The 25687-nt window shown below is 51.1% G+C and overlaps 1 protein-coding gene across 4 annotated transcripts in view; it reads left to right on the top strand.

Annotated features, from left to right (window-relative positions):
- NRF1 (nuclear respiratory factor 1) overlaps positions 1-10311 on the top strand; it is a 106791-nt gene extending 96480 nt beyond the window's left edge. For all 4 annotated transcript variants that reach the window (XM_074942734.1, XM_074942731.1, XM_074942732.1 and 1 more), the window contains one exon: positions 8333-10311. In XM_074942734.1, coding sequence (XP_074798835.1) covers positions 8333-8496 — 164 coding nt within the window. In that variant the 3' untranslated portion in view covers positions 8497-10311. The remainder of the gene's footprint in view (positions 1-8332) is intronic.
- Positions 10312-25687: the final 15376 nt, after the last annotated feature.

The following is a 25687-nucleotide window of genomic DNA, read 5'->3' as shown; positions in this document are numbered from 1 at the left end:
CTTCCTTTTTGTGTTTAAGCTCACTGAAGATTTCTCTGTTAAGCCAAGCTGGTCGCCTGCCATATTTGCTATTCTTTCTGCACATTGGGATGGTTTGCTCCTGCGTCCTTAATAAGGCTTCTTTAAAATACAGCCAGCTCTTCTGGGCTCCTTTCCCCCTCATTTTAGCGTCCCAGGGGATCCTGCCCATCAGTTCCCTGAAGGAGTCAAAGTCTGCTTTTCTGAAGTCCAGGGTCCATGTTCTGCTGCTCTCCTTTCTTCCTTTTGTCAGGATCCTGAACTCGACCATCTCATGGTCACTGCTGCCCAGGTTGCCACCCACTGCTATTCCCCTACCAATTCTTCCCTGTTTGTGAGTAGCAGGTCAAGAGGAGCATGGCCCATAGTTGGTTCCTCCAGCACGTGCACCAGGAAGTTGTCCCAGCACTCTCCAAAAACTTCCTGGATTGTCTGTGTACTGCTGTATTGCTCTCCCAGCAGATGTCAGGGTGACTGAAGTCCCCCATGAGAACCGGGGCCTGTGATCTGGAAACTGCTGTTAGTTGTCTGAAAAAACCCTTGTCTACCTCATCCTCCTGGTCTGGTGGTCTATGGCAGACGCCCACCATGACATCACCTTTGTTGCTCTCGCCTCTAAACTTAACGCAAAGACTCTCAACAGGTTTTTCTCTGGTTTCATACTGGAGCTCTGAGCAATCACAGTGCTCTCTTACATACAGTGCAACTCCCCCACCTTTTCTCCCCCGCCTGTCCTTCCTGAACAGTTTATACCCCTCCATGACAGTGCTCCAGTCATGTGAGTTACCCCACCAAGTCTCTGTTATTCCAATCACATCAGAGTTCCTTGAGTGTGCCAGGACTTCCAGTTCTCCCTGCTTGTTTCCCAGGCTTCTTGCGTTCATGTACAGGCTAAGATAATTAGCCAATTGCCCTGCTTTCTCACTATGAATCAGGAGGCCTCTCCCGTTGCACCCTCCTCCTTGTGTTTCCTACCGGTATCCCACTTACCTCTGCGCTTATATGACCATCCACGGGCGAACCTAGTTTAAAGCCCTCCTCACTAGGTTAGCAAGCCTGCCTGCGAAGATGCTCTTCCCTCTCTTCATTAGGTGGATCCCATCTCTTCCTAGCAATCCTTCTTCCTGGAACAGCATCCCATGGTCAAAGAATCCAAAGCCCTCTCTCCGACAGCACCTGCGTAACCACGCATTTACCTCCCTATTCGATGGTCCCTACCTGGGCCTTTTCCTTCAACAGGAAGGATGGATGAGAACACGACTTGCCCCTCAATGTCCTTTATCCTTCTTCCCAGAGCCACATAGTCTGCAGTGACCTGCTCAAGGTCATTCTTGGCAGCATTATGGGTGCCCACGTGGAGAAGTAGGAAGGGGTAGCGGTCTGAGAGCTTGATCAGTCTCGGCAGACACTCCATCACATCCTGAATTCTAGCTCCAAGCAAGCAGCACACTTCTCAAGTTTCCCAGTCTGGACGGCAGATGGATGACTCCGTCCTCCTTAGGAGGGAGTCCCGACCACCACCACCCGTCTCCTCCTCTTGGGAGTGGTGGTCGTGGAACCCCGATCCCTAGGACAATGCATCCCATACCTTCCGGTTGATGGGGTCTCCTTCTGATCCCTTCCCTCAGATGACTCTTCCAAACCATTCTCCACCGTAGTACCTGTGTAGAGAGCCTGAAAATAGTTTCTTACCTCTATCTGCATTGGGAGTACATGGGTTCTCCTCTTTCTTCTTCGGGAGGTCACATGTTGCCAATTTTCTTCCCCGTTCTCTACTACCCTCTCTGATACTTTAGCATGCTGTGCCTGCAGTACCAAACACTGACTTCTACCCAGAAAGTCTTCATTTTCTTTGATGCAACGCAGGGTTTATACTTGGGTCTCTAGTCCTTTTAACCTTCTCTTCAGATATGGAGGCCAGCTTTCACTGTGTACAGACGAAGTCGCTTCTGTCCTCTGGGAGAAAGACAAACATGGCACATCCTGTGCAGGTCACAACAGCTGATCGCTCTTTACAGGTGTGTGGCCCTGTTCTGTCTTTAGTGCCAGCTTGTCTTCTACTCTGATCATGATGGAACATTCCCTACTGAGACCTCTGGGGAATAAGCAAGTATATCTCACCCTGAAAGAGATGGGAATTGCACCAGCATACTTCAGGACTGAATATGGGCTGTAATCTTGGTGACGATATATTATGTATTCCAGCAGTGCCCACAAAGTGCTTGACACTGTCCATACGCACAGGAAGACTCCATCCTTGCCCAAGAGAGCTCATAATTAGAGACCAGCAACAGAGACAAGGGTAAAGCAGTCCACTTGTGTAAAAATAAATACAGCAGCTCCCCTATGGCCCTTCAGTCTCGCCATTAGCAATGGGCTGATTTCATTGATTTCACTTAAACTCAACATAGCCAAAGGTGACTTCCTCATCACCCTGCCCACCCAGCACCTTCCTGCTGGAGGTAATGGCTGAGAACACAACCATCCTCCCTGTCACTCAGGCCTGTAGCCTGAGCATCATCTTTGAATATTGCAACTTCCTTCTCCTTTAGTCCATACAAAATAGAGTTACTAAGATGATTTGTCTGGCCTGGCATTGTCCGTATCTAGCCCTCCTTTGTATCCCTCTAACCAGCTCCTGTTCCTTCACTACATCAGATTCAAGGCTCTTGTTCCTACTTGTAAGGCCCTACACAGCTCTGTTCCTTCTGCTTATCTACTCTAGTGTCCTGTCGCAGAACCCCATTCCCCTGCCAGTGACGCTGGCCTTTTTCTGCATCTCCCACAGGCTCCTTTGGGCTTGTTTCCAGCCTGCCCCTTAGAAAGTCCCCTCTGAACTATTCCATAAAGCCACTCTCCTATCCTTCAAGACCCACTTTCACAGTGATAGGCACAGGTAGCTGCAAGTGGCAAGGTAGGGGGACAGCTGATTCAGATTTGATTTATTGGTTTAGATTTTATCATTTATTTTTAAAAGTTTGTCTCTAAGCCGTCTAGCTGTGCACACAGCTGGCCTGCGTACATGGATCTTATAACCATTCCTCTTCTTCCTGTTCGTTTGTTACCCGTGTGTTGCATCTGCTTGTCATTTAGACTTAAGTTTGTTGGGGCAGGAACACACTCATTATGTTTAGTCCCCAGCAAGATGGGATCCTGATCAAGACTGGGGCCTTCGGGCCCTATCCCAACACAAATAACATAGGTAACATGACAGAAGTGGGTCTTGAATGAGGATTTGAAGGAGGGAAGCAGAATGGCCATGTTGTTAGTGAGTAGTGGTGGGTGAGGTATGGTTTCAGGAAGAAAATCCCTTCACAAAGAGGAGTGAATGTATGTCCCTGCTCCATCTCTGCACTCCATTGCTTTGAAAACCTTCTGTTGTCTGTGCGGGTTGGTTGCATTATTAATAATGTTTGTTTATGGGCCTTCACCTGGCAGGAGCAGATCTGAACTGTGTGCGCAGCTGAAGTGTGGCATTGCGCCATGGAACCCTGCCATATCCCACTCATCTGTTGGCAAGAAGCCGTATGATGATTTCTGCCTGCTGTCTCTCTCAGTAATAGCCATATCTCCTTCAAGGAATTGTTCCCTCTTTGCAGATACTTGTATTTGCATAGCCCCAAAAGTTTTGTGTAAGGGATTGCCTATTTAATACAATTGAAAGGATCCCAAACCCATGCTTTAGATTAACATGTGCCAGCTAGATTAGGGCTAATCAGGGTCCAGGTCTTAGCAGATGCAGTACAGGGACAATCCTAGACCTGATTACGGTGTATCTGCCGTTTAATCGTATCTCTCCCAAGGGTGATCATCTCTGCTTTAATGCACAGCAGACTTTACAGCCATCGCCTGTCTCCTTCCTTGGTTTGCTGCCACTACTGTCAAAAAGGCTTCTACCTCAGAGGCTGTGGCGATTTAGTTTAATCCCACATAGAAGGGCGCCTCTCTCTCATGGATAATTCCCTGCTCTAAGGTATTGCTGTGTCGGAGGCGGGGCTGGGCTTGACTACACCCCTGATACCAGAAATCCATCCTTCCCAGAGAGACTGAACCCGTTCAGTCTCCCCCTCTCAGTAAAGACCCTTTCTCTGGCCGGCAACGGCTGGATCCTAGTGTGCGCCGATGCTCCCCTTTGTACATCGCAGGGGGGTCAAGCTTTGTAACCTTGCGTGTTCCCTGGCCAATAAGAGAGAGTCAGTCCCTTGCATTGTGTGGAGTCTTTGGAATGTCACTCCGAAGTAGGCCAGGAGACCCATTCGGCCAGTGTGGCACAATGAGAACTTTTAGGACCAGTAAGTCTAGCTGCCTGGAGTGGAGATCTGCCAGCTTCTTGTGTGTCTGGTAGGTGCTCGGGTTCCATGCTGGCCTAAGACCAAACTTTCGGGTTGCTGCCTGCCTCCTCTACAAACTGAAGTCTGCAAGGTTTTCTTGACCAGTCCATCTAAGACTTTTTTTTTTTTTTTTTTTTTTAACGGGGTTGGTGCTGTTGGTTACAGTAGGGCCCTGGGAAGCAGGTCTCTTCTCTCTATTCCAGATCCTGCCAGTGACTCGCTGTGTGACCTTGGGGCAGGTACTTAACCCCTCTGGATCTTTCTACCATCTGTAAAGTGGCAGACGAATACCTACTTCCTAGGGGGTTTGTGAGTCTTAATTGTTTGCAGTATGTGTTGAGATCTGCAGATGAAAGGGGCTAGCGCAGTGCAAAGTATTACTGAACTCTATGCCCTCTCAAACTCTGGGGCACCCTCCTGGCCAGCATGATTAAGACACAAGCTTTTCTGTCTGCACAAAAAGTGACCCGAGGACACGGAAGCACATTCTGCTGCCTCCTGTCATTAAATAGTGTCCTCTGGGGATAGGGGTCCTGACCTCGGCTAGTGAAATCTGAGTCAAATTGCCCAAACAGGATAGTGGTTTGACAGTAGACTCCTCTGTCTGGAAAACCTGGATCAAAGATCCAGCTATCCAGAATGATTTGAACTTGGTCTGGGTAAGGGACAATTCTGCACTAGCCAGGGGCATCGACTAGATGATCTAATAAGTCATTTCCTTTGCTAATTTCTAGGATTCCATAGTCTAGCCAAAATTGCTACAGCCTTCCCTTGCTCTGCCCTGCATCCAAGTGCACGTACCACAGTGTTACTGGAAGGCAAGAGGCTGCACCTTTGTTGCAATTATTGTACATCGCTTAATTGCCCAAACTGTACAGAAACCTCTGGGGCCTTAATACATTTTGTTATTGTCCGAGCAGTAAACTAACCTGAATTTGTCATACCACATCACAGGATTATTCCGATAGCACCAGAAGTGAGCGTGAAGCTTTACAGACACATAATTGGACCTTAAACCGTAGCAGTGTAAATGATCATGAGAGCAGGAGTCGATAGCTAAAAGAAGAGAAGCTGATAGAAAGAAATTAGGTTTATTTCAGAGAGGCTGGTGGCAGTTCTAGGGATAAAGGGGCAGGCTGACTGGTGCTGTGGGAACAAATGATGGTTGTATAGTGAATCAGGCTGTTGTCTGTAAGACTCCTGCCTTTCTCTTTGTGGAAGTTGGAAGGTGTGTAGTGAATGAAGCAGGGGACTGCAGGAAGAGAAAGGAGGGTCTCATGGTGAAGGCAGTTGATGGTTGCCCCTAGAGAACTGGACTCTCTCCGGGCTTCTGCTGCACAGTTCCTGGGCAAATCACTTAAACAAAACTTGTCATAAAGCAGCCACGAATTGCGTGTGCCTCGTTTTCTGAGTGCCCGATGTGAGACCCTGGGAGCCAGATTTAGAGAGAAGCTGTGTACGCACACCTGCTATTGAAGTTGATTGAAGCGAGCTGTGCTTTTAAGATAGAAATATAAAATTGCTAATTATTCTGAAAAATCAGGCCCGAGACATCTAAAGTCAGAGACCCAAAATAGGGGCGACCTTTGATAATTTTGGCCTTAATCATTCAGTTTCACATCTGTGAAATGGGGATACCACAACCTTACCACACGTACCCCATTAATGTGTGAGAAGCACTCAGCCATCATGGTGAAAGTGCCATAGAAACGCCATGAGTAGATGAATAATTTTGTATTCAGAGCAGGGTTTGAATGGCGTGCCTTAAACAAAACCTCAGGCAACACACTGAATGTGGAAGATAAAAGGGATGTTGAATAACTGTCCATTCACTGACGGAAGCAGGAGTCCCGTGGAAAAAATAGTACATGATTATGTAATTGAAGACTGTATCATAATGCATATGGATAAGAGAGCTGAATTCATGCTGCACGGGCACAAAGATGTGTCCACAAACTGAGTTACTGGCTGATTTCTGTGACCTTGTCCAGCTTTAATCCAGACTGTTCCTCTCTCTTCTCGCCTTCGCTCATGTTAAGTCCAAATTCAGTACTAGGAACCTTGTCCAGTCTGATCCATGAGGCAGCTTGGGACACAACACAGATAACAGATTTTTTTTTTTCCATGAACATGTTCCTTAACATCTGAATGAAAACAGCTTTGCTCTTGTGGCTGGGTGGGGCTGGAGAATTTACAAGCAGCCTGGAATCCTTGTACTGAAGTGAGAGGCTCAGGGGAGAAACTGACCAGCCCGGTCTCATTTTCTCAGCTGAGCGAAATGCAGGCAGTTAACACACAGCCTCAACTGGGAAATAAATTGCACTGTTTAAAATTGGTTTGGGTTTAACAATGACAAGGTGTTTGGTTACTGCCAAAGTCACTTTCCAGCTGCTCTAAACGGGTCTCCCCATCCCTTCCTGAATCCTATACTAGCCTTCCCCTCTTCCCCTCCAGGGCCCCCACTTCCACTTTCCCTTCTCTAATATGTCCCTTCCACTCTTGCTCTGGCCAGTCCCTGCTCCTGTCCAATTCCTAGGTCCCCATCACTTACTCTTGCTTTTATGCCTTTGCATACTGATACGTGAACCAGCCTCCCAGTCAGTATACACAGAGCTCCCGTGCGCCTTGAAACCAGCCTGTTCTTCAATGCATTCCAACTCCAGTCACCCACCTTTCTTGCATTGTAGCACTGTGGGCCCTTAGAGCCTTTGTTTCATGGCCACACCTTCTCCCCGTGTATGCCACCATGTACCCATTGGAATACCTCCTCTGGAATATGTGTACAGTTCTGTACCCCATATTCAAGAAAGATGAATTCAAACTGGAACCAGCACAGAGAAGAGCTACTAACACGATCAGGAGAAGGAAGGGCCTATCTTAAGAGAAGAAACTGGAAGAGCATGGCTTATTTAGCCTAGCAAAACGAAGGCTGAGAGGGGATCTGAATACTCGCTCCAAATTTGTTAGGAGTTAAACACCAGGGAGGGTGAAGCGCTAGTTAAGCTAAAGGACAGTGGTTGGCACCAAAACAAATGGGCATAAATTGGCCATGAACAGACTCAGGCCAGAAATTAGAAGAAGGTTTCTAATTGTCAGAGGAATGAGGTTTTAGAACAACCTCCCAATAGGAATTGTGGGAGAAACAATTCGTTTTGAGAGAGAGCTGGACAAATTTATGAGTGGGATTGTATGACAGGATTGCTTGTGATGGTTGGGGGCAGGGCTCAGCAGCCCATGGGGTCCCTTCCAGTGTATGTCTTTTATGTTCCTAGAGCTCATCTGGTCACCTGTGGGGGTGAGGAAGGGATCTCTTTCCTCCCCTCCCTGCATGTATTCTGTGGTTGGGTGGGTTTTTTTGTTTTCTTTTTGTCTCCTTCCTCTGAAGCACCAGGGGTGTGCATGGCTGGAGATGGGACACTGCACAGGGAGGGTCAATGTTCTGAGGTGGCACCAAGCAGTCTCTCTCTGACATTCTTAGCCACCTGGTTCTTGCTCATGTACCCAGGGTCTCACTGATCACCATATGTGGGGGTCAGGAAGGAATTTCCCCCCAGGTCAGATTGGCAGTGACCAGGTGTGAGTTTTACCTTCCTCTGTGGCTTGGAGTGTGGGTCACATGCCAGGATCATCAGGGTATTTCTGCCATTGCAGGGGCCGTGGGCACTGGTGCACCTCGGTCCTTCCTATTCTCTGCCTGTGGCACACAGTAGTTTAGTCTCCTGTGGGCTGTAATACTTTGATCTAATTTTGGGGTTAGTGTGTGGGTGCTGGGTGGTGCTGGTGGCCTGTGATAGCCAAGAGATCTCACTAAATGATCTGGTCCCTTCTGGCCTTAAACTGTATGATTCTGATTTGGAGCTATGTAAATAATAGCAACACAAGCATGATAAAAGATGTATCAAAACATGCTTGAGTCCTTTGATTTGTCCAGTTGAAATGACTGAACTATCTGCAAATCCCATCGCCTACTTTTGTCTCCGCAGGGCTCGTCCAGATCCCCGTCAGCATGTACCAGACGGTGGTAACCAGCCTTGCCCAGGGGAATGGTCCCGTTCAGGTCGCCATGGCTCCCGTTACTACGAGGATAGCAGACAGTGCCGTCACCATGGATGGTCAGGCAGTGGAGGTTGTGACCTTGGAACAGTGATGCCGCTGCCCCGGCAGGATCATGATGATGTTTTTCCTCGTCTCTTACGTGAATAATTTTTTTACGCCTCTTCAGAGATGCAATCAGGTGGCATTGAGTCTCTCCGCTTTGGAAGCAAAGGTTTCGTTAACCTTTTTTTAAAAGGAAAAACAAAATAGCAGAGGATGTGTTAAGTGCATTTTTATAGTGCCGCGCTGATCTTGTGGGAGTGGAAAGCCAATTTGTAATGGACTTTCATTCTGAGGAGATTTAAATCAAAACACACACACACCCCCAAACCCCCGCATGAAATCTCTCTTCTTAGAATCAGGGCAAGATGGGAAGATTGCCACCCCCTGTAGGAAGCGGCTGTGCCCTTGACTGGAGACCATTCCAACAGCGCTGCTGCCCGCTAAACCGGCAGTGAGTTCTGTGGTGGCTCCCGGGGTCGGCCCCTCTGCCCCATCACTTTGAGAATTAGGTTTCAAAAGAGAGCGAGAGAGAGTGTTTGGAAAAAGTCTCTCCTCGGGGAAGGTGCAGGCATGATTGTGTAGGGGCAGCAGTAGCTTTTCGAAGGGATAAAGCTCCTCAGAGGACAGCAATTGATTACCCCGCAGTCCCCGTAAGAGAGGAAAACTCTGCCGTTGAAGTTCTTAAGTTGAAGTTTCCATGGAGAGTTCCACCCATGCCCCTGCCTTGCTCTCCTGTAATCCACGCTCAAGACCTGCCCTTATCTTCTCTGCTATGGAAATGGAGCTGACATTTTAGACCTTTCTCTTTATTCTTTCATGTTTGTAAATTTAGACTGCAATGGCGACTCTCTTGGGGGGCTTTGGCTGGGGTGCTGAGGAAGGGGAAGGCTGTTAAGAAAGTGAGGAGTTATTGACTAGGGCAAATTCTTCCTTCCCCTGCCTCTCCCCAGGACTAGTTTTATACCTGAATCTTATTCAGCCCCGTTGCTGAGAGGTACATTGAGTTCACCTGAGCTATGTCTGTCACTGGTATTATCAGAGCTGTGATAGGACTGTATGAAACAGACGTCCCCTATCACAGCCTCTACCCATCCTGGAATATCCAATCCCCACAGTATTTCCTTGTTCAATAAATATGAGGGTCAAACCGACTCCTGCCATAGCCCCCTGCCCCAGTTCGCGTTCCCCAGGGCACGCACCTGTTTCTGCTGTATGTGCATCTCCAGCACGGCTTTGCTGCTGCTAGTTTTTTAATCTACTTCATGTGAAAACCTCTAGACAGAAAAACGCCTGGTGTGTTTTCCGTGGCTGATTTTACTTTGACTTTCCAATGGGCCAAACCTTTGCTTCCCAAAACCAACAAACACTGTCCCGCCCCCAGGCAAGCTCCTCCCTCCTTTTAGCCACACCCGCCTTCGGTGTGTGCAATTGTGCATGGTATTTAATTTTTTTTATTTTAAGTGGCCATTTAACAAAATTCTCCACGTCTTGCTCCACCTTCGAGAAAGTTTTCAGATTCTTGTATTTACTTGTTTTATATGAAAATATCAAATGTTCTTTGTATATGTTTTTCTGTACTTTAAGGAGGGGAGGGAAACATTTCCGTAGAAACAGCCCTGCTTTTCCGATTTATTTTTTTTAACTATTATTATTTTTTATTGTCGTTGTGAAGATGTCCAGTGGCTTTAAAGTCAGTGTTTCTTTGGCGATGAAATAACGTTCCTACAGTCTAAGACATTCTCCCCAGAAAAAGGAAAAAAAACCAAACAGTCAAGTAGCAGAGCATGGAATACCTGTTGTTTTCCCATTCTGTCTATTATTGCCTCATTCAATAAATTGTTACAAATGTGTCTGCACCCGGACTCTCTCAGTTTGTAGGTCTTTGCATAGTTTTGATAAATGGAGGGAAGATGTTTTTAAAAGGGAGACTATCAGGTGGTAAACGTATAGTAACTTTTTTTGTTGTTGCTTACGTGTTGCTAATATCTTAGGGCCTTTCTTTGCAGACATCTACACACACCTGAGTAACTTGACTCAGGTGCGTAATCCCATTGACTCCAATAAAACTATTCAACTGAGTAAAGCTGTGTGTGGCCATAAGAGTCTGCATGATCCAGGCCTTAGATTATTAAGTGAACATTTTTTAAAACTCACTTGTTTACTCTCTTTGCACATCACTCAGCTTGAACAATGAATTTAGGCAAATGGGTCTCACTTTTTCGTTCATAGTCCCCTTCAGGTTCTAGACCCATGCGCTAGCCTACGGAAATGATGTTGGGAACTTGAAAGGTGACATTCTTCTTTGTTGTTCAATGTCATGCTAGGGCTTTGGCTGAGGGGCACTTTTTGGAGGACACGTTAAACCCAAGGCCCTGATCCTGCCTGATCGTTAAAGATCCCACAGCACTTTTTTGCAAGATCATGGAGTTGGCCCTAGCGATTAGTTAGTTAATATTTATAATGTACTCGCCGATGAAAATGATAAGTGCTAAGTATCAATTAGTGCTTTTGTCCTGGCCAAATTCCAGTTGGAATCATTACGTGTTTCCTACCCAGATTTGATCTGCCGTCTCAGTTGTGGTACTTGATTCAGACTAAATGTGGAAATTCTTTAGATGCTCAAAAAAATATATAGCATGAAATAGATTCCTATTCGTGTTTTAAATGTGAGCTTGATCAGAAACGATTAAGAAGGGGAGGGGAAAATAACTTGCACACTGACTCAACCCAGAAACGTGGTCCAGGAAGCTTTATTTGAATATTGTTTGTAAAAGTATTAATGTATTTGTATTACAGTAACATGTAGAGATCGGAGCCTCATTGTTCTAGGCTCAGTATAAACACACAGTGAGAGGCAGCCCCTGCCCCGAAGCACTTCCAATCTAAATATACTGAGGCCTTAGGCCACTGAACTGCCTTGTCTATGTCCTATTGCCAAAATATTTGCTAAATCTTTCAACGGATCCAGCCATGCTGCCTTGGCCTGTGATTTTGTCATATCCCCCATGCTCAGGAGAGTCCGCTCTGGTCAGTATTGGGATGAGAGGCTCCTAGGGAAAACCAAAGCGGCCCTGGTCATTCAGCAAGTGACACACTTTCCTTTGGGCTGTTGATGATCCAATACCCCAGCATGGCATTTGTGGTGCTGAACTGGCAGAGAGGATGTTAGAGCAAGGTTCTGACCACTTCTGGTCACTTGTTAGCCCTGATGTTTTGGGCATATTCATAACCCTAAACTATTCCTTTCTGCTTCTGTAAATTCCCTCCCATAGTTTTATTTCAGGTGGTATTCTTCCCTTTCTGTCCAAAACTCTTCTGTAATGTTGAAGAACTGCCAAGTTCTACCCCAGAGATAGGTGCTCATAGGATAATGCAGCTATAGGATAACAAGGGCTAGCTCTTCTCTACACAGAATTTAACATTCTTTACAGCTGGCAAGCAGCCTTAGTGGTCCTGGGGAATGGGGAGGAAACAGCAAGGCTATGCACTGTGAGAAAGGGCATCATCTCGTCTGAGCAAGTCGCACTGGTTGGAGTGAGGCAAATGGGTTCTCCCTGGAGGCTGAGGTGACAGGACCTGAGGAGTGGGTTTTGGGGTGCAGGAGAAAGAAGGGGCGAGATGGGCTCTGTTGCAGCTCAGCTTCTGGCTGGGATCCTGGCTTGCTATATTTTATCATCAGATCAAAAGGAGGAAAACCAGGGTAACCCGTGTGCTTCCCCTCTCACGTGTGTACACATGTGTACTCAGTACTTGTGCGTTAGCTCTCCCTCCTGCTTGGAACTGCACTATTTGAGAGAAGACTGAACTGGTCCCTGTAACCTGAACTGGGCTCAGCGGCTCCCTGTCACCTCTGGCTGCAGCATTCGCAGAGCCCTGTTCACGGTCACCCAGTGACTTCTTTGCCAGCGATGGGGACAGTGGAACGGAGCGTAGTGGGCTGTGCGCAAGGACATTGCAGAGCAATAAGTCAAACACGCCTAAGCCCACGACTGCTCCTGCCCCATCAAATGTTGTCTGCTGTCTTAGCAGCTGTGGGTGTGATCCTGTTGGCTTCATTAAGCTAAGCAGGGTCAGGTCAGGCCTGGATAAGCGGCCTACATCGACCGTGGTGCTGGAGGGCCTGTCTGCGAACTGCACCAAGTTACTTACATGAAACCAGAGCAGCGCGATGGCGAAGGCCTGCCCAGCTGTTGTGTTGCTCTGCTTTGTTGACCGGCGTCTACGTCCTGCTCCAGGGCCAGAGGAGGGGATGCTGTTCAGTGCCTCGGGCACCTTGGCTGCAAGATGAGACAGAAATGTGAGATGCTTGACCACGTAATGAGCCTATGTTCTCACCTGGATTTTGTGGGCCTCATCCCAGTGCAAAGCAGGAGTAACTCCATGATGCCACCTCAGCGGAGAGCTGCTGGGAACGGAGACCTGGGCCCTGTGTTTTCCTGCAGATAAAGTCACATCGCTCTGTGCCATCTGGATGTTGCGGTGGGCGGCTGAATCCACTTGCAGGGTCAGTGACAACTGCTAGAAAATTGATTTATAGCTAGGCCTAGCTTAGGGGACATAAATACGCTGCCGGACCCCTAGGGAGTCCATGGGTCACATGCTGTTGAATTCCCAGTCGGGCCCACTCATGCCACTTGCTTTGGTTAATCAGGGTTTGGGCTGCGCTATTTTAAAAATCTAGTTAACGAGCTGCACATTCAGCCTGAGTGACACAGAGTGACAAGGTCACCAGGCTGCCTAGATCTTCTCCAGCACCTTCTGCGCTACCAAGCGTTTGGGGTGGAGGGTGGGGGGCTATACGTTGAGCCCCATTGTGCAGGTGCAGGGGAAGGTTAAGGTCACAGCTGAAGTTAGGGTTGCCAACTTTCTAATTGCACAAAACCAAACACCCCTGACCCACCCCTTCTCACTCCATCCCCTCTCCCGCACCCTCACTCACTTTCACTGGGCGGCGGTCGGGGTGCAGGAGGAGAGTGAGGACTCTGGCTGAGGGTGGGGCTGGGGATGAGGGCTCTGGGGTGCGGGAGAGGGCTCTGGGGTGGGGCAGGGGGTTGGGTTGCGGGGGGTGGGGGGGTGGGCTCTGGGCTGGGGGTGCGGGTTCGGGCTGGGGCCAGAAATGAGGGGTTCAGGGTGCAGGAGAGGGCTCTGGGCATGTTGCTCTGTTGCTTTCGGGTGCATGCTCTTCCTCCAGGTCTTGGTTTAAGTGGGCAGTGCCTGGAGATCAGTGTTTTTAGCAGGTTCCTCATGCATTAAGCTGCATTGATCTTGTAAGAAGCGAAATCACAACCACCAACCTAAGCAGGGGAGGGGTTTGGTGGGGTGCTGGCCAGCTGAGGGGGGGCGGGACAGTTTGGTGGGGTGCTGGCCGGCTGAGCACTGACCTGGCCACTAAGCCAGAGCAGCTCTGGCTCCAAGGCTCACATGCCTCTTGCTAGACTGAGCAGCAAAACCCTCCCACAGAGCGGGGGCCTTCCTAGTGGTTTGGGGAGCAGGGATGGGTTATTTGATGCAGCAGGTTGGCTCCTGCATGGCTCGGGGGGCTCAGTGGAGGACCGGATGCTCTTGGGGGTGGTAGATAGCATCCGCCTAGCATAAGCCTGCTCCCTGCTGAGGGCTGTCAGCACAGAGGAGCCGCTCTTCTCCATAGCTGCCCAGCAGAGACTGGCCCAGCAGCTTTAATCTTCTCTAATCGGGTCTCAAGAAGAAGGTCAGGGCCGCCCGTGAGGCCTGGCTCACGCATGCTGGAGCAGAATGTTTAATCTCCTCCTGCTGCTTCTGGGACGCATGGAGCCAGCAAGAAGCCACGAGACAAGCCTGGAAATGGAGGGGAACCCGTCAGGTAACGCTGCAAAGGGAAATGGGCCAGCACCGTCCTCCGCCGCTGGGACTGTCCTGCAAGCGGAAACAGTCTCCAGGCAGGTCATTCCCGCCACAAGTGAAGAGAGGCACTAATGCAAGGGAGGGCGATTGAGGGTCTCACGCCTGGACATGTAGGACCCGGAAAAGCGAGGCTGTAACAGCGTTGCATAAAGCCAGGTGCTGGGGAAGTTCACACACACACACAGCTCTGCTGATGCTGCTCAATCCCGACCTGCAGCCTCTTCCCCTCCGCCGGTGCTGGGCTAGCCCGATGGGGGCCCTAAGCAGGAATATTTCCCCCCTCCACATAACACGTACTAATAATTAGTACAGTGGGGCCCTTGAGCTGCTCGGGGTGCTAAGCAATTGCTTAGGCTGCTTATGCCTAGCGCCGGCTCTGCCCCCTGCCCTGCTACTGCAGCCCTGGGCTGCTTCTGAGCGTGACCATCAACAGCAATGGGGGGATTTTAATAGCCTCTTGGCTCTGGGCCTCTCCCACGGAGGGACACTCCAGCAGCAGCAGCTGGGGGAGCCGAAGAATCTCAACGTTCCTGCCAAGCGTGTCTCCTGTCACACAAAATCACCCCCCTGCCCTAACTCCCCCCCGTGCCAGGCCACTCGGACAACCAGGGGCTGGCAGAGGTGGGAGGGTGACAAGAGCATTACATGGCGTGAGCCTCTGCAACCCCAGGCAGCTCGCCCCAACGGAGCGCTCAGCGTTGGGGCTGCAGGGCTGCCCACCCCACCAGGCGAAACTGGGGGTGGGGGTGAGAGGGAAGAGGCAGACACCAGGGGACACCTTCAGTCCGGGGCTTTGGAGCATCCCCAGCATCGCGGGGTGCCCTCTCCTGAAGGAGGCTGGCTTGTGGCTCTGACCACATCAGCCCCCTTCGCCTCCATGCTGAAGATAACTTCTTGTCTGTACCTGTAGAGCCCTTCAGACCTTAGCCCCACCCTACCTGGCTGCCCTAGTAACCTGGCTTGAGGGCAACACCCACCTTTGCTCCATCTGCGTGTCCAGCCTTCCTCTGCCAGGCAGTGTCCCCGCGCTGTCTCCCATGCCGCCCCGTCTGCCGGGGGGACAGGCTCCCTGAGCAAATCCAAGCAGCCATTGGCTTCTCCTCCTTCAGAGTCCCCTTCCGAGCCCTGCCTGCTGAGCCTGGCTGGGCAGATATTGAGCTGAGGCCGCTCCTCTTTCCTTTAGCTTATAAGCCCTTCCAGGCAGCGAGAGCCTCCTGTGCAGGCCCCGGCACAGGCTAGTTAGCTGAACACAGGGCTGGTTAACAGGTGGCCTGTGACTACCTAGTGTTCTGGGCGCAGCGGGCTCCTTAGGCTGGAGCCACTGCAAAATGAGCGCCAGGGCTAGCAGCGGCCGCTAGACAAATTCAGGCTCACAGTAAGGTGCCAGTTTTTAGGTGAAGGTAATTAGCCACTGGGCCAACAGCGGTGGGTTCTCCTGTAGTCACAGGCCTGACATCAAGATGGGACGTCTCGGTCCAAATGCGCCACTCTAGTGCGAACAGAAGGCCTGGGCTCCGTGCAGGAATCCTCTCTTAGGGACAAGGTCAGAATGGTCCCGTCGGGCTTTGACGTGCAGCCCAATCCCGACTGGGGCCTGTGGGTGCTACCAGGAAAGAGCTAGTTATTACTGCTTGTGGCCTCCTTGTGCCATGCCAGCCTGCCTCAACCCGACAGCTGCCTCCCTCGCCCCTGTCCCCTGCTCACGTGTAAGGCCACCACCAACCAGAAACCGCGTGGCCTCCAAACTCATTTGCCACACAGCAGCTGCCTCATTGCAGGGGCGACCTGCAGAAAGCGAGCAGCGCCCAGTGCCTTGTATGCCAGGGGAGTGGGAAGAAAGCCCCACGGCTGGTCATTTCTACACAGGTTCATAGCCCGTGCCCAGCCCCAGCCCAGCCAGGGACTCTTTGCGGAGCATAGTCGCTCTTTCGTGCCTCCCCTAAGCTGGAGCCTTGCTAAGGGGCGTAGCATTCCAGGACTGGTGTGCGCCCTAAGCCAGCCCAGACTTAGCCAGCTGCATGCTCCGTACGTTAGGGCCTTGGGCTGCACCTAGGACTGGGTGTGGCGCCAGGGGCGAGGCTGTGTTGTAAGGGGGCAGCCTTGGCTTTAAACATAAGGTTACCTAGCCCCTCCCTGCTTAGCTTAAAGCTGCTGCAGCTCCCACACAGGGTGGTCCAGCTGCAGTAAGAGAATAGATGTGCTCAGCCTGGAGTGCCATCATCGACAGCTTGGGCCGCAGCGCCAAGGCCTATGAGCCGTGCCCTTGGGCTGTAACGGCTGTGAGCTCATGGGGCCGAGTACCGGGTGCTGGAGAGTCTCTCCTTAAGAAGAAAAATGAGGCTTTATGCCTGTTCCCCAGAGCAATGGGCGGCACGTTCCCACAGGGTGCCTTTTGTCTCACGTAACTCCCACAGCGACTGCTGCAGCTTGCCCTCTGCCCGCCCACTCTGATTTTGCTGCATAATTCATCCGCCCAGCCCCCTGTGTAACCAGACACTGGCCTGGAGCAGGCTGGCATTCAGGAGGAGCCGGTGCTGTCGCGGCGCGTGAGGGGCTCAAGCAAAGGCATCCCTCGTGTCACAGCTGGGGAAACAAGGAGCCAGTTGCACCCCCAAATCGGCCCTGAAGCTGGGGGATCTCCAGGCACTGGGGAGCTGCCTGTACTTGTTCCCCACATTAGGGTCAGCCATGTCCAGGACCCTACCATTTTGGTCAATTTCACAGTCATAGGATTTTTTTAAATCATGAAGTTCATGATTTCGGCTATTTAAATCTGAAATTTCATGGGGCTGTAATTGTAGGGGGTCCTGACCCACAAAAGGGGTTCTGGGAGCTCGCAAGGTTATTGCAGGGAGGGTGGCGACTGCTACCCTTACTTCTGCCCTGCTGCTGGCGAGGAGCTGCTTTCAGCCCTGAGTGCCTGGCCAACCACCACCGCTCTCCAGCTGCCCCACTGCTGAAGACAGCGCAGCAGTAAGGATGGCAAACCGCGACACCCCCCCGCCCCTTGAAATAACCTTCCTCCCCCGCCCCCTGCAACTCCCTTTTGGGCAGAGCCCCCCCGCATTTGAGAACTGTTGATCTCCCCTGTGAAAGCTATATAGTATAGGGTAAAAGCACACAAAAGACCAGCTTTCACTGGGCGGGGAGGAGGAACCAGATTTCACGCTTTTTTCTGTGGCCGTGAATTTGGTGGGCCCTAGCTGTGGCCGTGGTAGCACTGGCGGTCCTACCACCAGCTAGATGAGGTGACCATGGTGGTAAGACCGCTGGGAGCAGCTTGTCTATCTTAGCGCTCCCAGCATTGCTAGGATAATGACCCCTGGATGGGCTGGTAGCAGGGATTGGCCTCAGGACCTCACAAGCTAAGAGAACCTGCTACCACTGGAGCTGGGTATCAGGCGGTCATGGCAGGCTCATAACTGGCTTATGTGCCCCAGTTCTTAGGGGTCCTTGCTACAGTTCTTGTGCTGAGGGAGCTGACCCGACAGTGGGGGCTTTGGAGCTAAAGACGTGGCCACAGCCAGAGAGCAGCCCCCTGGAACAACCTTTCGTTCATAGTGAGAGAAACAGAAACCTAAAAGGAACCCAAGTGTGTGGCCCTCCGGCCAGTCCCCTTGGTAACAGGCTGCAGTCGGTCTGAGAACAAAATGGCTGCTAAGTTCAGCCCACCGGGCCAGGTCTTAGAAAGTAAACAGCACAGACGACACGAGACATTTCCACAGCTATATAGGCTGGCGGCAAGGGGGCATTTGCTACCTATACAGGGCATGGGGTGCAGGGGTGCCAGAACCCAGGGGTGGTGGGGGCCTCCCACTTTTTACCAGCCATAAGAGCGAGCAATGAGGGGAGGGGCTGGAGAGGAGAAAGTCGGGGGGGGGGTCTTGTGGAGCAGAGGCGGGGCCTTGGGGGAAGGGAAAGTGTGAGGGTGAGGTCTCAGGAAGGGGGGGGGCAGCACGGCCTGGGGTGGGGGCATATCCATAGTTCGGATATCTGTGGGCCCCCCACTTTTAGGGCACGTCTGCTGCTCCTGGTGGGGTAGTAGGGACATTAGCTATATATGCCCAGCGGCGGGGCGGGCATTAGCTATATATGCCCAGGGGAGGGAGACATTAGCTTTATGTGCCCAGGGGAGGGGGGGCCTTTAGCTATATATAATGGTGGGACATTCAGCAACACATGCCCCAGAACAGAAGAGATTATGTGATCGAGACCAGCAAGTGCAAGGGTGTGGCTTAAATCTAAACAAGGTCTCACTACAATAAAATAGCAGGCCTCTTCTCCTCATCCCCCAAACCCCATCAGGGACCCCCCCCCCAAAAAAAAACCCCACCAGGCTCCTCCGCTCCTTGAGCTGCTTCCCCTGGAGAGCATCAAGGGGCCTGTCTGAAAAGGTACCACAGAAACCCCATGGCGGAGCCCTTGCAACATCCGGCATACGGCCCCGCTGGCTCACAGGTCTTAGCACCACCATTAGGCCACAGCTCCTGGAGCAGGCGCTCAGCTCTGGCTAGGCCGGTCCCGGCTGCAGCTCTTGCTCTGCCGGCGATGCTGGGAAGCTACATGCTGCACCCGGCTGCCTGGTCCCACAGCATCCCTTTGGAAATTACCCCAAAGCTCCTGCAGCAGTGAGGGGTGCGAGGGGACTCCCAGAATGCACTGGCGAGGCTGAGCCCCAAAGGCGCTGTCGGACACACTGTTGCCATCCCGATGCACCGAACTCAAGGGACAGACGCTCCAACTCCCTACTCAGTGCTGAGACCCCCTGGAACATATGGGTTCCCCCCTTACCCTACCACTGGGCGCATGGCTGGGGCTGGCGGGCTCAGGGAGCAAGACCGGCTGCTACCGTAGCAACAGGTCACACTTACCAATCAGCTGCTGCTGGGTGCGACGGCTAAATCCGGACTGCCAGATGCTTTTGACCAGACCCCGAAATCTTTTTATTTACTTATCATTATGGTTTCTTATTATTATTATTTTCTCTGGTATCTGTTTTACACCTTGACCGAGAAATTTGGACCTCAACAAAAAATAAGTGACTACCCCTGGATTAGATGAAAAGCAAAAAAAGTTTATTAAGTAAAGGATTTTAAGTTATACCACATAGCAGGACTAAGGTTAGAAAGGGCTACAACCAAACAAAAGTAAAAGTAGGCTTTCTAAATGACTTAAGCCTTAACAAAACTACCATTTTGGTTCAAGGTAAGATTCTTACCACCCTTTCTTCCGCCAAGATGGCTGCCCACCCCTTTGGTCAAGATCACTCACAAAGTCCAAAGTGTGCAGTTCCTTTGTCTTGTTAGGTGATAGATAACTTGGGGTTCTGTGCCCCTCTCTTTTATAGTCCAGTGAACCTTTGGACTAGATTCTGCTGATGGTTACCCCCACAAAATAACGTTCATTCAAGCTGTGTGGAAGGAGACACGGAGTCTGGTGGAGAAGGACGTTCCCTGATGGTTTCTTCCCCGTGGGTGTTTGCTACAATGCAAATTGATCTTTTCCTGCCCTCCCCCACTCCGATGCAAATGAATGGCCACTTGACATGTGATTGCCAATCGGCTCTGATGACATCTGGCTGGAGGCACTTGCTTGGCCTTTGTCTGGGAGAAACTGCTCCCCAGACTTGTGGGTAAAACACATTTTAGTTCCACAGTTCCTTCACATTTGTATGGATCCCTTGGGTGTTTACTGTACAGACACCGAGCAAGAATATTAATGATCAGTGTGCTATTCTTTTTCCAGGGATACCTTACATGATACATATCAGCTACAGTTTATGACATTACTGAATTGGGGTGCACTGAACTGGTCAGGCCAGCTGAAACTCTCTACAAATCTCAGGGAGCCCCCTTTCCTTTGGCATTGAGATGCTCTTAGGTTACAATATACAAACAACAATTCAAAATACATTTCTAATTCCCTAAAACTACTTACACTACTCTGTCCCCTTATCAATGGCATTTAAGTAGTCCTGAGCAGTATTCTAAAGATCAGTTCTTTGAGGGGGGTCTGACCAGTCTACCAGACCATGCTCTCGCTTCTGCTGTTTGCGTATGGAGTTCCTTGTGGAGGGGGCTCATTGCCTGACCGGGTACCTGCAACTCCCAGATCGTCTTGCTGTTGTATTGGGAAATACTGAAGATGAAGGTCCTCGGGAGAAGTCCTCCTGGAGTCTCCACTAGGTAGGATCTGGGAGTTTCTGCTAAGTTCTGAACAGTTCCAAGTGTCTGGGAGCTTTTGAGCCAAACGTTGTTCCCTGCTCTTCGTTCAGGTAGCGCTTTTGTTCTGTGCCAAACAGTGAAGTTTTGTGGGTGCTGAATTTTTTGTTTCAGCATCTCGTTTTCAACATTCCCACAGGACGGACCCCTTAGGTTTAAGCAGTATTGGTGCCACCGGTAACGGTGTCCTTCGTTGTTCTCCCATCAGCAGTTCCGCTGCCGATGGTCCAGGCAGAAGTGGTGTTGACCGATAGGCTTGGTGCATTCTCACCCTATGGTACTGCAGAATGAGATGCTCCCCAAAATCCACAAGGTATATACACGTGCAGGGCATGCACACAGCAATCCATATAGTGGCCTGTCCTGAGCAGAAAAACTGAGCCCTTGGTAGAGGGCTGCAAGATATGTAACAAGGAAAAACAAACAACCCACACCCACAATTGCCAGAACCATTATTCTTTACAAAGCATTATTCAGACCTTGGCACCGGATAGCCTGGAAAGGCCACACATACATTATTACAATCAATACTTCTCCGGATCGATTGACTTGGCTATACTTACACAGACTTCATTGGCACAGGGCGTCCAGAAACTAAAGTCAATATCTGCAAGGCAAGGAGTTCCTGAAGTCCTCATATCTGATAGTGGGCCTCAGTCTACCATTCCTAGCATGTGCACAGAACACTGATTGGGAACACCACACTAGGAATCCATATTACACCAGAGCACAGGGAGGTGGAGCGACTTCTGTAAAATCAGTGAACTTAAGAACATAAGATCGGCCATACTGGGTCAGACCAAAGGTCCATCTAGCCTAGTATCCTGTCCTCTGACAGTGGCCAATGCCAGGTGCCCCAGAGGGAATGAACAGGACAGGTAATCATCAAGTGAGCCATCCCCTGTTGTGGATGGACCCAGACAAAGCCCTTCTCGGTTTCTGTGAGGCATCTTAATCGGAATGCAACAGGTCTTTGGTCTCCTTCTGGTAGGGTGACCAGACAGCAAGTGTGAAAAATCGGGACGGGAGTAGGGGGTAACAGGCTCCTATATAAGACAAAATCCCAAATATCGGGACTGTCCCTATAAAATCGGGACATCTGGTCACCCTACCTTCTGGCTGTTTTTGTGTGAGCGCTGCTCCTAGCCCACATGAAGATGCCGCAGCTGCTCCTGTTGCTGGAGAGTTTACCGAATATAGTGCCAAAGCATGCAGAGATGTCAAGAGTGTTTATTTTATTAAATGCGTTTTGTTGTGGGCTAGTCCACCCTCTGCCTCCTTTCCCAGGACTCCTCCTGGATTTTCCACTCTCCATGCTGACAGTCCGGGGGCGGGGGGGGGGGGAGCTCTTTTCTCTCCTTTACACCTTCTTTAGGGAGAGGGAATCACGCATGTACTGCGAGGACAGAAACACAGCCATGCTTTAAGCAGCAACCAGGTAACTCCCCTATTTTCCACTGAATGCATCCGATGACGTGAGCTGTAGCTCACGAAAGCTTATGCTCAGATAAATTGGTTAGTCTCTAAGGTGCCACAAGTACTCCTTTTCTTTTTGCGAATATAGACTAACACGGCTGCTACTCTGTCCCCTAAACCAGCAAGTTCCCACATTTATTCAGCTCCCTGCTGCAACACATCCTGCTCCTCTCTAGGAACAGTGGATGACCAAGAACTCTACAACCCCTCCACAGGGTGGATGCAGGAACAGTTAAAACCCCTATCAGCTGAAAAATAATTTGGCAGCTACATTGAGTCTGTAAATACATTAAGTCAGATACACACCACTGGGCTATTGTCTGCACCACCCAGGGGCTGTTTGTTCAGCCAGGTGGCTCTTTGCTGCAGTCTCTCCCCTCAGGCCTGGCAGCGATCTGCGGCACCTGGCTGGAGAATACAGAAGAGGAGCAAGTCACCACTGAAGCACATGCTCAGAGAAAGGCTGCTGGTCTCAAGCGACCTCGCTTCCATGGCTGGCTCTGCCATGGCTCCGAGCATAATTCTTTGCCGCTGCAAAGGATTGTGGGATAGAGTGGGTCACTGGAGGATTTTTTGGGGGCCATTTTGGAGGGTCACGCCACTTTCTTTTCCTTCATTTGTGCACCGTTGCTGCACGTTGTGCAATAGCTGCCATGGTGCGCCCACCCCCCCCCCCGAGGTGCCATCCATGAAGCCTCAGAGCACGTTGAGGCCCCCGCTGAAAGGCCTTCGCAAAGTGCAAGTGCCTGGGGGGATGGGGTGGAGGAATTACCTCCAGAAATGTAATTCATTCTGAAAAGAAGCCCGTGCCTTTGCCACTGGTACATCTCAGTAGTGTCTAGAGACCCCACGGCCGCCGTAGCACTTGGCGCTGTACAAAGCTGTAGTGAGCGACAGGCCTCGCTCTGAAGAGCTTCTGTCCGGCCAACGGCGGAGCTGGGAACAGACTCCATCTCCCTTAGCGAGGACCACGATCCACCACACGGCAGCAACGCTCTGCTCACGGGACGCCGAACGAGCCTCCGCACCGAAATAGCAGCTCTGCATCCATTTTCTCTCCTCTCAGGAAAGATCAGCTCAGAGAAGAGGGTTTTTCCCTGGACTTTCTTCCCCTGTGAGCTGCATTGTCCTAAGGATCAAGGCTGGGCCTAGGTCTGTTCTTTGCAATAGGGTATTTAGAGAGGACATGCCTTTGCCTTCCTTGATGAGTCAAAGAGGAGAAGGGGTCGGCTGCTTTTTCTAGCCGGCACTGTTGGTTCACAGGTATGATGTGATGTTGGCCTAGAGGGCTGAGGACAGGGCTAGGAGCTGGAAACCCTCTCTGATTGAATCCTGGTCCCTCCATGGCCTCGGGTAAATCACCATCCTCCTCTGTACCTCAGTGTCCTCCCTCTCCCCTCCCCCGGCAGATGAAGATAACAAACAGCAACGGCTGGAAGTTGAAGCTAGTCACGTTCCCACTGGAGATCAGGCACCGACATTGAATGGTGAGGGCGCTCAACCACTGGCCCACACGCCCAAGGGACGTGGTGGATTCTCCTTCTCTTGGAGCTGCTAAATGAAACCTGGGCATCGTTCTGAAAGAGATGCTCCAATTCAGCTACAAACTGCTGGGCTGGAGGTTGGACTCGCTGGTTGAGGATTATGCAGCGTGTCGGACGAGACGATCATGCTGGTCTTTACTGGCTTTAAAAATCGATGATTCTAGGATCCTACTTCAGCACAAACTCAGCTATAGCGGGGGGGGGCCATGAGGATTAATTAGCTAATGACTGTAAAGTGCCTGGATTGCTAGGTAGGTGGCTAGTGGACTGATTCTGTTACGGCTGGGGTCTCGCTCCTCCGTTTGGGGGTTGGTCATTTGCACGCAGCTCGCCTGTAAGGAGAGAATTCTGCACTTTGACCTGTATTTTTTACCTGCAGCTCTGTCCCAGTGATGGATCAGCCAAAGTTCCAGGTCAGGCCAGCGTGTGTTGGCGTAGAGCAGGTCTTGAGCAGATGCCATAATCTCCCCTGATAGACACACACCCTCCCTGTAATGCCAGACGGAGTCTCAGGAAGGGATCAGCTCTTAATGCCTGGGAGTCAAATGAGGACACTGCAAGCCGTGTTATTCTTCTGGTCCCTCAACGGTTTCAAGGCCTGATCTCGCCCTCATTACTCAGGTGAGTCTCCGTGGGCCACTGGAGTCAGTGAGATATTTGCTTGGCTGGGGAGAGCAAGATCTGGCTTTGCTCCACTGTGGACAATGACGCTCAGGGGGCATTTCTGTTCCTAATGTCTCTTTCAAGTTCCTCCGCTCAGCTCGAGCTGGGATTGTTCCCCGCCCAGCGGCGCTTAGGAGGGGAGCTAAGGTCAAAGCCTCTCAGATTGGCATAGCCGTGCACAGCTGCTACAGATGCACTAACCACGGACCCTCCCCCCAATAAGAGTGACGCTCTCACTCACCCAAAGGGAAGGCGCCCCGCAGCGACTTCTAGAGAGGTGGAGATCTGCACATCAGAACCCAGCTTCCGGAGCTTTTCGTTCTTGTGGGACGTGCCCATCCGAAAACGGGCCTATTAAGAATGCCCAATTACCGTGACGCTGGTGACGGCTGGGCACCTATGAAGCCAAGGGAACTCACCATGGTATTATCTGCAGTTCCCAGTGTTTTCACAGAGTGGGTTCATGATTCTGTGTTCGACATGCTATTTTGGAATCAGATCCTCGCCTTGTGCATCAGGGAGATTTCCTTCCACTAGGCTCCGGGCTGGGGCTGTTGTCCCCGGCAGCTTCCCAAGGCCAAAGGTGAAACCCCGTGTGCTGAGACGTCAATCCTCTGTTCCCAATCTGCTCCTGATTGTCTCTCTCAATCGATTAGACGTTAGATGCTGCATCGCGTTGGCACCGTTCAGCCGTGTCGCTAGGATGGACCCAAACACCCCAGCCCGCCATGCTCTCAGACTCGCCAGCGATGCACAACCGGGTGCATGCCCTGACCCTACCTGGCATCACCGGTGGGGCAGCCCCAGGGATTTGTGGCTCCAGGACGTTCACTTTATGATGCCTGGTTGGGACGCCGTCAGCTGGGGTCACTCTGGCTGGCACAAAGGTCCTCTGCTTGTTTGCTGAGGAGGAGGAGGAAGATGAGGAGAAGGGAAGAGTACTAAGGGTGCTACAGCTCACAGCCAATAGTGGTGTGTGGCCAGTTTTGTGCTGGGTCTTTGCATGTCCCATGCGCTGGGGAGTTCTTGGAAGGGTGGATTCTGGTGAAGCTTAGGAGCAAGCCAGCGAGGGGTGGCAGTCAAAGGTCTCTTTGTCCTGCTGCTGTGGGTCATGCACCCAGGGGAGGCCCTTTTTACATGGGAGGCTCTGTCAGGCACAACGTGGGGCTGAACTGGGGGTAGAACCTGCATTCCCTGGTTCTGCAGCTTCCACTGAAGTCACCTGCAGCACTAGGCCCCCCAAGATGAAGCCCTGAGGGCAGACTCCCGAGCCATGCAGCCGGGGGGGAGGAGGCCAGGAGCCATCCCACCCATCCCAGTGCGCGGCTGTCACTGACTTCAGCCTCCCCCACCAGGTGCCCATGGGCTGCACTACAGCCCAGTATCCCCGCAGAGCCCAGCCTATGGAAATGACCCAGCAAGCCCCTTACACGGGGGCCTGCTTTTGTCAGCCCCA

The sequence above is a fragment of the Natator depressus genome, chromosome 1 (assembly GCF_965152275.1).
Source record: "Natator depressus isolate rNatDep1 chromosome 1, rNatDep2.hap1, whole genome shotgun sequence".
NCBI lineage: Eukaryota > Metazoa > Chordata > Testudines > Cheloniidae > Natator > Natator depressus.
The sequence above is the reverse complement of the archived record's forward strand: the minus strand, read 5'-3'. Positions and strand labels throughout refer to the sequence as shown.